Below are 12986 nucleotides of genomic sequence, written 5' to 3'. Positions count from 1 at the left end.
AGTGAACCCGACAAAAAGAAAGTTTCAATTAGAAATCGTTACATTAGGTTTATAAACCCTATTTTCAAATTGGTCGAGTGAACCCGACAAAAAAGAAAGTTTCAATAAGAAATCGTTACATTAGGTTATCAACCCTATTTTCAGATTGGTCGAGCGAACCCGACAAAAAAAAAAAGTTTCAATGAAGAATTGTTACATTAAGTTATAAACCCTATTTTCAGATTGGTCGAGTGAACCCGACAAAAAAAAGTTTCAATCAGGAATCGTTACGTTAGGTTATAAACTCGGTCGAGTGAACTCAACAAAAAAAATTCAATTGGGAACCAAATAGAATTTTTGGTTTCTCGAAAATTCAACTGAAGATTGAGTTATTTGAACGGTTAGGATCATCAAACGATACGAACACCCTAAATTTTAGACAAACACGAGTATAACTTTTATATACATTCGGTAATAAATTAGTATATTAAAATATTGATTTTTGGACACTTTTGTCCCTCTTTAACTTGCCAATTTACAAAATATGTCATAATTAACAATTATTCTCTATAATAAATGTATAGAATGTAAAAGGTTTCAACTTTTTTTCCTTTAATTTAATTCAAAATAAAATTTTAGGATCTAAATATACAATTTATTTTAATATCATTAATTACAATTTAAACATTTTAATTTAACTATGCTACCTCTTTTATTATTTTAATAATATATTTTTTAGTAACTTAATTAATAATTAATTGATTAATAAATTTCAGATACAATTTTAATTAAATTTAAAAATATAGAAGCAACAATTACTCTCCCCTCCTATGAAAGAAGCCAAATAATAATAATAATAATAAATAATATATTAATAATAATAGCTATTTTAAAAGTTTTTAATTTTGAATATAATATTTATTAAAGAACGATAAAAAATAATAATAATAAATCAATATATTTCATAAGCAAAACATACCTCCTACTAATATAATTTTTTAAAATTTAAATTTTAATATTATAACGTGGTCCCATTTATTTAATGGGAAAAAATGTTCTCCCACTTGCTCCCTCAATCAGAATTGATAGATGTATTTCTCGAAATAGTCGAGTAAATGAAAATTTGCTCTATAACAACCTAAGCTCACCGCCACACTTTCGACTTTCTCTTTCGAGCTTTCTCTCAAGGTTTTTAAAACATGTCTGTTAGGGAGAGATTTCCACGCCTTTATAAAGAATGTTTTGTTCCCATTTCAAATCGATGTGGGATCTCACAATCCACTCTCCTTGGGGGCCAACATATTCGTTGACACACTGCTCGGTGTCTGGCTCTTATATCATTTGTAACTGCTCAAGTCCACTTTCAAATCGATGTGGGATCTCACAATCCACTCTCCTTGGGGGCCAGCATATTCGTTGACACACTGCTCGGTGTCTGACTCTTATACCATTTGTAACTGCTCAAGTCCACCGCTAACAGATATTGTCCTCTGGGTTTCCCTTCAAAGTTTTTAAAAGGGGTCTCCTAGGGAGAGATTTTCACATGCTTACAAAGAATATTTCATTCATCTCTCCAATCGATATGAGATCTCACATGTTCTTTCATAAAAATGTAAAAATAATACACTAACCTCCTCAGTCTCAAGAACTCAAGCTAATTCACCACCTCCGTATCCTTTACGCCCACGACCCTCCAAGATTTTGAGGTGAAGAGCGTTAGTTCCTCATTAAGGTTTGAACACTCGAGATTCCACTTTGAGCATAAGCTCTCATAGCTTTGCTTTGGGATGGCTTTGCTTTGGGATTACCAAAAGGCCTCATACCAATGGAGAGAGTATTCTTTGTTTATAAACCCATGATCATTCCCTAAATTAGCTGGAACTTTCATCATCCAACATACCGAACTCAAGGATTATAAACTTTTTCAATTAAAACGGTGTTTAAGATTTAGAGTTCGGCCAAATCGAGACATCTTTTAGATCAAACTTAATTGTTCGAGTTGTAAGTTTTATAAACTCGAGTAATCTTGAACGCAACCCAACCATAATATATTTATATTAAGTTGGTTTGGATGGTTCGAGTTATTGACTTTTTTTTTTTTTTTTTTTTTTTTTTTTTTTAATAAAAGTAAAATGTTGTTGAGGATTATTGGAGGGGTAATCTCGTATTAGCTAATTAAGAGAAACATCATGAGTTTATAAGTAAGGAACACTATCTCTACTGGCATGAGGCTTGTTCGGGAAACCAAAATCAAAACCATGAGAGCTTATGCTCAAAGTGGACAATATCATACTATTGTTGTGGTTTGTGGTTCCTAGCATGTTACCGTAGTCATGTCAATAGAATTCTCAAGCATTGACACAAAGAAGTTGAGTCTCGAAAGTATAGTCAAAGTGTCTCAAGTGTCGAACAAATGATGTATTTTGTTTAAGGGCTCTAGAGGAGTTGAGTCTTGACTAAAGAAAGGCTGCTCGAGAGCTCCAAAAAAGAAGACCTTAAGGGAAAGCTCTATAGTTAGCTTTGTTCGATTGGAGGAGTATATATATACATATTTTGAAAAAAGAGTGTCGGTTTGTGGGTTTTTCTTATTGTTGATTCCAAACTATTGGGTTGTGATACCCTTTTAGGGAAACCAAAAAGAACAATAGCATACCAATGCAGAGGGTCGTTTGTGATAATTTTTTTGTAATCTCCCACATAATCCCGAGTTTGGAGAATACAAGTCGTGCAACACGCTTCACATACAATTATCATCCAACAAAGCCCGTGGACAAAGAAAACTACATACTCAAAACCCCATCTCTTTTTTCTAAACGAGGGTCCACCTCTCGCCTCTATCTTACTTTCCAAATTCCACCGAAGAATGGCAAGAGGAATAAGACAAGATTTAAAAAACACTTTCTTTGTTTATATTAGATAAGATCTCGAACTTTCAAAAGTGTAAAACAGGTCCTTGAAATATTAATTTCGCGTCTAATAAACTTAGGAATAAGTAATAACCTAAATAGTCTATAGTATATGAATAAAGTTGGACGTGTTACCTTGATAATATTATTAATACGACAAATTTTGTAATATAAATACTTTTTTAATTTACCATATCACCCCTAGAAAACAGCCAAATTTGTCTATGAAGAAAAGCAAAGATTAGGGACCACTAGGGAAAATGCTAAAAGATAAGGTTAATAATTATCCTTTATTAGTGGTGGCAAAGTTTATGAAAGCACAAAATAAAAAATTATTTAATTTAGTTTTTAATTAAATAATATAAAAAATTATTTAATTTAATTGAGCCAATCAAATTTAGTTTTTTTTTTTCTTTCAAAATTCGCATTAATTATCTTAAAATTATCTTAGAAACTCTGTTAGTGGAATACTGTTTTTTTTTTAATAAAATCATTTTTTTTATAAGCATGTTTGAAAAATTAATAATTTAAAGAGTATTTACTTTAGTTTATGGAGTGATTTTATGTAATTTAAAAAATAATAATAAATAAAAAAGTGCTTAAAAAAATATGAATAATATAAAATTGTTTTTTAATAAACATTGAAAAATGGATTGTCCAAAAATAACTTTAAAGAAAAAATTAAAAAAAATGGTTGGTTAAACTAAGGTTTATCTGAGGAAAAAATATTGTAAATTAATTAAGAGGTAAGTAAATAGTAATTAAAAAATTTAACATTTAGACAGAAAAAGTCATCAATAGCCCCTATAGCTCAGTGGTAGAGTGTTAGTCTTGTAAATGGAAGGTCTATAGTTCAATCTTGCATGGGCACATTTTGTCTCCATTTTTTAATTTATTTTTTAGTGAGCATGGGTCACAATTTGATTGGTGCTCAGTTTGACGTTGGAGCAAACCATTAATCCAACCCTTGCTTGCAAAGGAGCTTTGGATCTAGATCTCCTCTACAATGTTTGTTCTTCGAGTCTTTTTTAGTGACTAGCTCTGACCATTGGTTATTTCAATACTACTATTAACGAGCTCAAACCATTGCATATTTGGGTTGCACATCGAATCTCGACTCAAGCATGGATTACAACTTGATTGGTGCTTCGTTGAAGCAAACCATCATCCCTCCATTGCTCATAAAGGTGTTTTGGACCCAAATCAAATGGCCCCTATAGTTCAGTGGTAGAGCGTCAGTCTTGTAAACTAAAGGTTATAGTTCAATCTTGCATGGAGGCAATTTTTTGTCTTCCTTTTTTAATTATTTTCCCTGAAATATTATGCAAATCCAAGCTATTATTTCCTGTTTGCACTTCAAATAATGCCCCCAACATACCAATCATTGACCTCATCATTCTATTAACGAGCTCGAATCATTGGCTATTTGGGTCAGTCACAATCTCATTGGTGCTCGGGTTGGCGTCAAGGCAAACAATCATCCATCCATTGCTTGTAAAGGAGTTTTAGATTTAGATTATATAGTCCCTATAGCTCAGTGGTAGAGCGTCAGTCTTGTAAACTGAAGGTCTGTAGTTCAATCCTGCATGGGGGCAATTTTTTGTCTTCCTTTCATTGACCTCATCATTCTATTATCGAGCTCGAACCATTGGCTATTAGGGTCAGTCACAATCTCATTGGTGCTCGGGTTGGCGTCAAAGCAAACAATCATCCATCCATTGCTTGTAAAGGAGTTTTGGATTTAGATTAAATAGCCCCTATAGCTCAGTGGTAGAGCGTCAGTCTTGTAAACTGAAGGTCTGTAGTTCAATCCTGCATGGGGGCAATTTTTTGTCTTCCTTTCATTGACCTCATCATTCTATTATCGAGCTCGAACCATTGGCTATTAGGGTCAGTCACAATCTCATTGGTGCTCGGGTTGGCGTCAAAGCAAACAATCATCCATCCATTGCTTGTAAAGGAGTTTTGGATTTAGATTAAATAGCCCCTATAGCTCAGTGGTAGAGCGTCAGTCTTGTAAACTGAAGGTTTGTAGTTCAATCTTGCATGGGGGCAATTTTTTGTCTTCCTTTCATTGACCTCATCATTCTATTAACGAGCTCGAACCATTGGCTATTAGGGTCCGTCACAATCTCATTGGTGCTCGGGTTGGCGTCAAAGCAAACAATCATCCATCCATTGCTTGTAAAGGAGTTTTGGATTTAGATTAAATAGCCCCTATAGCTCAGTGGTAGAGCGTCAGTCTTGTAAACTGAAGGTTTGTAGTTCAATCTTGCATGGGGGCAATTTTTTGTCTTCCTTTCATTGACCTCATCATTCTATTAACGAGCTCGAACCATTGGCTATTAGGGTCAGTCACAATCTCATTGGTGCTCGGGTTGGCGTCAAAGCAAACAATCATCCATCCATTGCTTGTAAAGGAGTTTTGGATTTAGATTAAATAGCCCCTATAGCTCAGTGGTAGAGTGGTAGAGTGTCAGTCTTGTAAATTGAAGGTCTGTAGTTCAATCCTGCATGGGGGCAATTTTTTGTCTTCCTTTCATTGACCTCATCATTCTATTAACGAGCTCGAACCATTGGCTATTAGGGTCAGTCACAATCTCATTGGTGCTCGGGTTGGCGTCAAAGCAAACAATCATCCATCCATTGCTTGTAAAGGAGTTTTGGATTTAGATTAAATAGCCCCTATAGCTCAGTGGTAGAGCGTCAGTCTTGTAAACTGAAGGTCTGTAGTTCAATCCTGCATGGGGGCAATTTTTTGTCTTCCTTTCATTGACCTCATCATTCTATTATCGAGCTCGAACCATTGGCTATTAGGGTCAGTCACAATCTCATTGGTGCTCGGGTTGGCGTCAAAGCAAACAATCATCCATCCATTGCTTGTAAAGGAGTTTTGGATTTAGATTAAATAGGCCCTATAGCTCAGTGGTAGAGCGTCAGTCTTGTAAACTGAAGGTTTGTAGTTCAATCTTGCATGGGGGCAATATTTTGTCTTCCTTTCATTGACCTCATCATTCTATTAACGAGCTCGAACCATTGGCTATTAGGGTCAGTCACAATCTCATTGGTGCTCGGGTTGGCGTCAAAGCAAACAATCATCCATCCATTGCTTGTAAAAGAGTTTTGGATTTAGATTAAATAGCCCCTATAGCTCAGTGGTAGAGCGTTAGTCTTGTAAACTAAAGGTCTGTAGTTCAATCCTGCATGGGGGCAATTTTTTGTCTTCCCTTCATTGACCTCATCATTCTATTATCGAGCTCGAACCATTGGCTATTAGGGTCAGTCACAATCTCATTGGTGCTCAGGTTGGCGTCAAAGCAAACAATCATCCATCCATTGCTTGTAAAGGAGTTTTGGATTTAGATTAAATAGCCCCTATAGCTCAGTGGTAGAGCGTCAGTCTTGTAAACTGAAGGTCTGTAGTTCAATCCTGCATGGGGGCAATTTTTTGTCTTCCTTTCATTGACCTCATCATTCTATTAACGAGCTCGAACCATTGGCTATTAGGGTCAGTCACAATCTCATTGGTGCTCGGGTTGGCGTCAAAGCAAACAATCATCCATCCATTGCTTGTAAAGGAGTTTTGGATTAAGATTAAATAGCCCCTATAGCTCAGTGGTAGAGCGTCAGTCTTGTAAACTGAAGGTTTGTAGTTCAATCTTGCATGGGGGCAATTTTTTGTCTTCCTTTCATTGACCTCATCATTCTATTAACGAGCTCGAACCATTGGCTATTAGGGTCAGTCACAATCTCATTGGTGCTCGGGTTGGCGTCAAAGCAAACAATCATCCATCCATTGCTTGTAAAGGAGTTTTGGATTTAGATTAAATAGCCCCTATAGCTCAGTGGTAGAGCGTCAGTCTTGTAAACTGAAGGTTTGTAGTTCAATCTTGCATGGGGGCAATTTTTTGTCTTCCTTTCATTGACCTCATCATTCTATTAACGAGCTCGAACCATTGCCTATTAGGGTCAGTCACAATCTCATTGGTGCTCGGGTTGGCGTCAAAGCAAACAATCATCCATCCATTGCTTGTAAAGGAGTTTTGGATTTAGATTAAATAGCCCCTATAGCTCAGTGGTAGAGCGTCAGTCTTGTAAACTGAAGGTCTGTAGTTCAATCCTACATGGGGGCACAATGCAAACAATCATCCATCCATTGCTTGTAAAGGAGTTTTGGATTTAGATAAATAGCCCCTATAGCTCAGTGGTAGAGCGTCAGTCTTGTAAACTGAAGGTCTGTAGTTCAATCCTGCATGGGGGCAATTTTGTCTTCTTTTTTATTTTTTTTCCCTCGCTCTATTAATGAGCTCGAACCATTGGCTATTTGCCTCAGTCACAATCTATCTAATTGGTGCTCACAAACCATCTTCTAGCCATGTGTCCCCCAGGATCTAAAATCATTTACGTGGATACACATGATTAGGTGTCTCCTATACGTATAAACAATGTACATTTAAGAAACAAAGTGCAATGTCCAGATAGATAATTTTATTGAAGGAAAGAACGTTTGCTTAGTTGATAATAAACAAGTCAAAAGATGTATAACAACCCAGAAACCAATACAGTAATCCGTAGTTCCGTACCTTCCCATTGTACCTTGCTTAAGGAGACCTGGTCCATTGCAGGAGTCAATTAAGGCCTCGGCAGGTGGGGCACAAGTAGAAAGTTTCTCCGCAGTTGCAACATGTCTACTCAATAGAATGGAGAAGAATTGGTGAAGAATCTGCAAGGAAGGTGAGTTTCATTTACTATAGGCTTTGGATTTACCTGATGCCCACAACCAAAACCCATGTCCTTTGGATTAGTGACACAAATGGGGCAAGTCTGCAAGGCCAAGCCATTTTACAATCATAAAACGTTAGTCCTGATTAGAAGAGATCCAAATAATAGCTTGAAGGGATGAAAGTGAAACATGAAGGTCAAACAATGTTGAAAATTGCTGGGAGGGGACCCATGTTGGCTAAGAGGATGATCATAGGTTTATAATAGGTATGAGGCCTTTCGGGAAATTAAAAGCAAAACCATAAGAGTTTATGCTCAAAATGGATAATATCGTACCATTATGGAGGGTCGTGATTCCTAACATGGTATTAGAGTCATGCCCTTAACTTAGTCATGTCAATAGAATCCTCAAATGTTCAACAAAGAAGTTGTGAGCCTCAAAGGTGTAGTTAAAAAGTGACTCAACTGTAGAACAAAGAGGGTACTTTATTCAAGGGCTTCAAAGAAAGGAATCGAGTTTCCGTTAAGGGGAGGCTGTTCGAGGGCTCTATAGGCCTCAGTGGAGGTTCTATGGTATATTTTATTCGAAAGGAGGATTGTTGAGGACAGTTGGGAGGGAGTCCCATGTTGGCTAATTAAGAGGATGATCATGAGTTATAAGTAAGAAATACTATCTTCATTTGTATGAGGCCTTTTGGGAAACCAAATGCAAAACCATGAGAGCTTAGGCTCAAAGTGGGCAATATCATACCATTGTGGAGGGTCATGATTCCTAACAAACAATGGTTAGGCCACCACCGCAAAAAAAGAAAAGGATTAATTTCTAGAAAGATTTTAGACACCTGGTTGGGAGAGCTTGAGGATGGAGTGTTGCCAACTCCTTGGTTATGTCTACCATTTGAAGGCGTTCTGGTATGTGAACCGTTGGCGCGTGGGGATCTTGGGTAGATGTACAAAGGAGGAAGAAGAGGAAGTCTCTTTGGCGAGCTCCCTCGTCGTCGACTGCTTCATCAAGAAGAGATCAGAAATAGCAGTCAAAACTCGAACGTCGACAAAGAAAGCAGTTGAATCACAAAAACATAAAATCAATGCATACCCCCAACAGGCCAAGCTCTACAGTAGCCTGAAATTGAGAAGGTATTTTCATCAAGGCAGCAAGAGCAAATTCAGCCTGCCTTCTGTTAAAGTCTACATTTCTTGACATAATCTCAGTGAAATTGACAAACTGGATATACAAAGCAGGCTTCATTAGTGTCAGCATATGTGTTGAAGTTGTGAAGGTGAAAAAAAATGTGAAATATCTATCCTGCATGGTAGTATTTGAAAACCTGAAAATTATCAAAAGCTCGAGCTGGGATGTTATCATCAAAATTCTTCATCGTGTCCCAAGGCCCGTCTCCGACTCTGACCAAGATTATTGACAAGGGGTACTCACTGCAAGTATGCTAGTGTTTAAAGAACAAAGAGTTCGATAATCAAAGATGGAGTCGCTTGATATTTACCTCGCCTTTACAATCGCATCGACGCTCTTTTGTTCTTGTACACTTAGTTGACTGTTATGTGTGTAAGCACTTCTTGTGACCTGTTTTAAGGGAAACTTCGTTTAGACATGAATACTTTAAGGCAAACCAACTGATGTAACAGTATGCAAAACGAGTAGAAAAACTTGCTATTTCGAAATCGGACTCACTTGCCCGTCGGCAATTATCAGCAAAATATGGTACTGACCACCAGTTTGCTCAACTATTGTCATGGCCATCTCAATTATTGGTGCAAAAGATGTAGGTCCTGCAAGCAGTGAGAATAAGGGTTAAAGTAAGCCATATGGTAACAGTTCACATTAATTGAAAAATGAAAACAATCACCTGTAAATCGTAACTTGGTAACTATGTCTCTATAACCATGCAAAACTTCCTCAAATCCGTCACAGGGTCTATCATCGTCATAAAAGCTAAAAACATCATGATCATGGGTAGTTACTGCAAAGATTGCAGTTCAATTGTCAATTCCCCATTAAATAAACATGTAACGGCCCAAGCCTACCGCAAGTAGATATTGTCTTCTTTGGCTTTTCCTTTCGGACTTCTCCTCAAGGTTTTTAAAACGCGTATGCTAGAGAGAGGTTTCCACACCCTTATAAAGAATGACTTCGTTCTCCTCCCCAGCCGATGTGGGATCTCATAATCCACCCCCTTCAGAACCCAGCGTCCTCGTCAGTACTCGTTCCTTTCTTCAATCGAAAGGGAAAGCCCAAATAGAACAATATCTGCTAGCGGTTGACTAGGGCTATTACAAAATGTATGGTAAGAATGGAGAAAGTGTTTTAAATGCAATTACGATCTCCAAATCCATAACAGGGAATCATGTTGCCCTCATCAAAAGCTGATAAGGTCTGCCCCATAATAGATATGGCTTGTTCATATGGATTCTGCCCATTCCCAATGTGGTGTAAACTATAACCATTAAACGACCTTGAACCTACATCAAAATAGGGATCAGCATACTATAAGTAGTAAATGTGTTCAACCAGAAACTATGAGATGAGAACGGACCTGTCCACTCATTGCTCTTCGTGAAATCAATTCCCACAATGAGATTAGAGGACTCTAGTCCAGCTCGCCGAAGAGCTGCTTTTACCTGTTGTAAAACACCATTATTAACAACTCCAAAAATGAAGCCAATATGGTGTTTGTTATTATCATCAGAAGGTTAACCAGTCAACAAATCTAGTACATAAATCTTCCATGATCAAATGACTGATTTTATTTGTTATCAAGTCCTCAAGGTTCCGCAGTTCCTATACTCAACTCAATCATAAGACTAAGACTAATTCATACAGAATCCCAAATTCAACCCTGAGTTTATTGTTATTGTTGAGGATAGTTGGGAGAGGAGTCCTACTTCGGCTAATTAAGGGGTTGATCATAGTTTATAAGTAAGAAAATACATCTCCATGGGTAAGAGGCTTTTTGGAAAAAAACAAAAGTAAAGCCATGAGAGCTTATGCTCAAAGCGGATAATATCATACCATTGTGGAAGTTCGTGATTCCTAACATGGTATCAGAGTCATGCCTTAACTTAGTCATGTCAATAGAATCCTCAAATGTCGAACAAAGAAGTTGTGAGCCTCGAAGGTCTAGTATAAAGTGACTCAAGTGTCAAACAAATGGTGTAATTTGTTCGAGAGCTCCAGAGAAGAAGTCGAGTCTCGATTAAGGGGAGGTTGTTCGAGGGCTCCATAGGTCTCAGAGAGGCTCTATGGTGTCCTTTGTTCGAGGAGAGGATTGTTGGGAGGGGAGTCCCACATCGGTTCATTAAGGGGGTGATCATGAGTTTATAAGTACAGAAAAACATCTCCATTGGTATGAGACCTTGTGGGAAAACCAAAAGTAAAGCCACAAGAGCTTATGCTCAAAGTAGTCAAAGTAGACAATATCATACCATTATGGAGGTTCGTGATTCTTAACATTTATAACTTTAACACCAATCCTGTACCTATTTAACAAGTTTATGCAAGTGAACTTCATATGGGGAAGTCAAAATGAAGCACAAATAAAGCCACTACTTTCCATTTACAGCCCAATAAGAATCATTAAAATGCAAGGAGCTCATTGATCTCCTATCCAGAAAGTTAACATCCTAATTCTTAAACACCTTTCACAAAAAACACAGACAGAGCACAGGCAGTGAGACATCAAACATTATAGACAATAGACAGGACAAAGATTTAAACCTCATTCACGGATCGGTAATTGACTTCTATTCTTGAATATCTCCTGTTTGAATCGAACTCTCCTTGACCTGGCTCCTTAGAGTTCATCCTTCAGTACAACGCAAAATGGAGCACACACAAAATCAACTAATCACCTGCAAAGAACAGAGAAGAGATGAATCAATGATCTTCGAAACAATCAGGGTCTGAAGAACTTGGATCTTCAATTTTACCTGCAAAAAATCTCGAAATCCAGAGCCGTTTATAGAATCCAATACTAATGTCTGTGTATTTATAACTTTTCCTGAAATCACTACACAGACGAAGCAAATCCGTGGCAGAAAAACGAATAAACAAAGACCAAGAAAGGTAATATCAAGATCGTCAAGTAACTACGACCAGTTCAATTAAACCTACCGTTGCAAATCCATCGCTCGGTCATTGTCAAAACGTTAAACCAGCTATAACAGCACCATTGCTATTGCATAATGAATACATGGCCTACACACGCAATACAGTGCGTAAGAAACCCAGACGAAGTTCTTAAACGATTATCAAACAAAATGAAATCATCATAATTGTTGACTTAACCAACAGATGAACTTACTCCTTTTTCCAAACGAGTGAGCCATTTTTTGTAGTCTGAATCTGAAAATGAGATGCTGCTGCTTTTTTAGACGCCGAGCAACGATATCCAGAGGATCTTTCTTGGTAAACATCCGAGTTTGTTCTTGGAGAAAGGAAAAAAAAGCTGCTAGTTAATGTAATATAAAAATTTATCACCAAGCAACCACCAATATGAATATTAAGAACTAATGTTCATGGAGTTTAAAAGAACATTGTGAACTCGGTCCGATGGTCGAGGGTTTCGATGACCCTCGACAACATTAGCGAAGTGGCTATGTTTTACGTGTGTACTCTGTAGGAACTATTAGAGAGTTTTTTTAGCCACGTTGTAGTACTTTTACGAGTTAGTAGAATTAGGGTTGAGTCTTAGGAATGCACGAACCTAGCATGAACCTTTTGAGTGTCCTATAGGTACAGTTTGGGAGTTTCCAACCGTCCCCTAATCGTGATCTTGTTCGAATGAGACCGAGGGACTATATAGGTAGATAATGTTGGCTTGATAAAGGGTCGTAACCTCCTTTATACTAAACCCTTTTAAAGAATCTAAGAACAAAGTCCATAACAGTATGATAAGAACTATGGATGTTGAAGTCGTGCTTTGACGGCTTACTGACAATAGGTATATGATAATAATGATGAGTTGATGAGGTTCACAACGACGACAACGACGATGAAGGGAAGTAACTATTTCATTATCTGTTTTGCGACCGAAGCATGCTACCGAGAATTTGTGGATATCGAGTTTTCTGGAGGTAATTTTTCTTTTGATTTTTTAAAAAATAGTTATTTTTTAATATAATATTTAATAAAAAATGGAAAAAAAAATTATAATATTTCATAAGCAAACGGTATAAAATGTCCTACCACCTAATTTTTAAAAATTCAAATTTTAATATTACAACATAGTTTTAACAATTATTAAAAAAAAAAAAATCTACGTCGTTTAATTATAATTAGATTTTTAAAATTAACTATTTTTTAATATAGTAAAAAAGCGTATGTATATATATATTAAATGGGACGAGATGGAAAATTAGGCA

General features: G+C 36.8%; 1 protein-coding gene and 12 non-coding genes across 13 annotated transcripts; 12 read left to right on the top strand and 1 right to left on the bottom strand.

Moving 5' to 3' along the window:
• Positions 1–4408: 4408 nt before the first annotated feature.
• Positions 4409–4480, top strand: TRNAT-UGU. Its single transcript has one exon. It is a non-coding gene; the product is annotated as a tRNA-Thr (tRNA).
• A 158-nt stretch (positions 4481–4638) lies between these two features.
• On the top strand, positions 4639–4710 carry TRNAT-UGU. The gene has a single exon. It is a non-coding gene; the product is annotated as a tRNA-Thr (tRNA).
• A 158-nt stretch (positions 4711–4868) lies between these two features.
• Positions 4869–4940, top strand: TRNAT-UGU. Its single transcript has one exon. It is a non-coding gene; the product is annotated as a tRNA-Thr (tRNA).
• Positions 4941–5098: 158 nt separating this feature from the next.
• Positions 5099–5170, top strand: TRNAT-UGU. Its single transcript has one exon. It is a non-coding gene; the product is annotated as a tRNA-Thr (tRNA).
• Positions 5171–5566: 396 nt separating this feature from the next.
• On the top strand, positions 5567–5638 carry TRNAT-UGU. The gene has a single exon. It is a non-coding gene; the product is annotated as a tRNA-Thr (tRNA).
• Positions 5639–5796: 158 nt separating this feature from the next.
• Positions 5797–5868, top strand: TRNAT-UGU. Its single transcript has one exon. It is a non-coding gene; the product is annotated as a tRNA-Thr (tRNA).
• A 158-nt stretch (positions 5869–6026) lies between these two features.
• Positions 6027–6098, top strand: TRNAT-UGU. Its single transcript has one exon. It is a non-coding gene; the product is annotated as a tRNA-Thr (tRNA).
• Positions 6099–6256: 158 nt separating this feature from the next.
• On the top strand, positions 6257–6328 carry TRNAT-UGU. Its single transcript has one exon. It is a non-coding gene; the product is annotated as a tRNA-Thr (tRNA).
• Positions 6329–6486: 158 nt separating this feature from the next.
• Positions 6487–6558, top strand: TRNAT-UGU. The gene has a single exon. It is a non-coding gene; the product is annotated as a tRNA-Thr (tRNA).
• Positions 6559–6716: 158 nt separating this feature from the next.
• TRNAT-UGU lies at positions 6717–6788 on the top strand. The gene has a single exon. It is a non-coding gene; the product is annotated as a tRNA-Thr (tRNA).
• Positions 6789–6946: 158 nt separating this feature from the next.
• On the top strand, positions 6947–7018 carry TRNAT-UGU. Its single transcript has one exon. It is a non-coding gene; the product is annotated as a tRNA-Thr (tRNA).
• Positions 7019–7075: 57 nt separating this feature from the next.
• Positions 7076–7147, top strand: TRNAT-UGU. The gene has a single exon. It is a non-coding gene; the product is annotated as a tRNA-Thr (tRNA).
• Positions 7148–7323: 176 nt separating this feature from the next.
• Positions 7324–12060, bottom strand: LOC111466461 (E3 ubiquitin-protein ligase RGLG5-like). The gene is made up of 13 exons (XM_023111125.1): positions 11927–12060; positions 11737–11820; positions 11553–11632; positions 11341–11474; positions 10160–10244; positions 9945–10085; positions 9473–9586; positions 9298–9395; positions 9110–9189; positions 8936–9041; positions 8705–8832; positions 8450–8609; positions 7324–7608 (listed from the first exon to the last, which is right to left on the bottom strand). The coding sequence occupies exons 4-13, from the start codon at positions 11425–11427 to the stop codon at positions 7339–7341; spliced, it is 1269 nt and encodes a 422-aa protein (XP_022966893.1). The 5' UTR covers positions 11428–11474; positions 11553–11632; positions 11737–11820; positions 11927–12060; the 3' UTR covers positions 7324–7338.
• Between the last annotated feature and the right edge of the window lie 926 nt (positions 12061–12986).

Source organism: Cucurbita maxima, unplaced genomic scaffold (genome assembly GCF_002738345.1).
Source record: "Cucurbita maxima cultivar Rimu unplaced genomic scaffold, Cmax_1.0 Cma_Scf00031, whole genome shotgun sequence".
Taxonomy (NCBI): Eukaryota; Viridiplantae; Streptophyta; class Magnoliopsida; order Cucurbitales; family Cucurbitaceae; genus Cucurbita; species Cucurbita maxima.
Note: the sequence above shows the minus strand (reverse complement) of the source record. Positions and strands in the feature narration are given on the sequence as shown.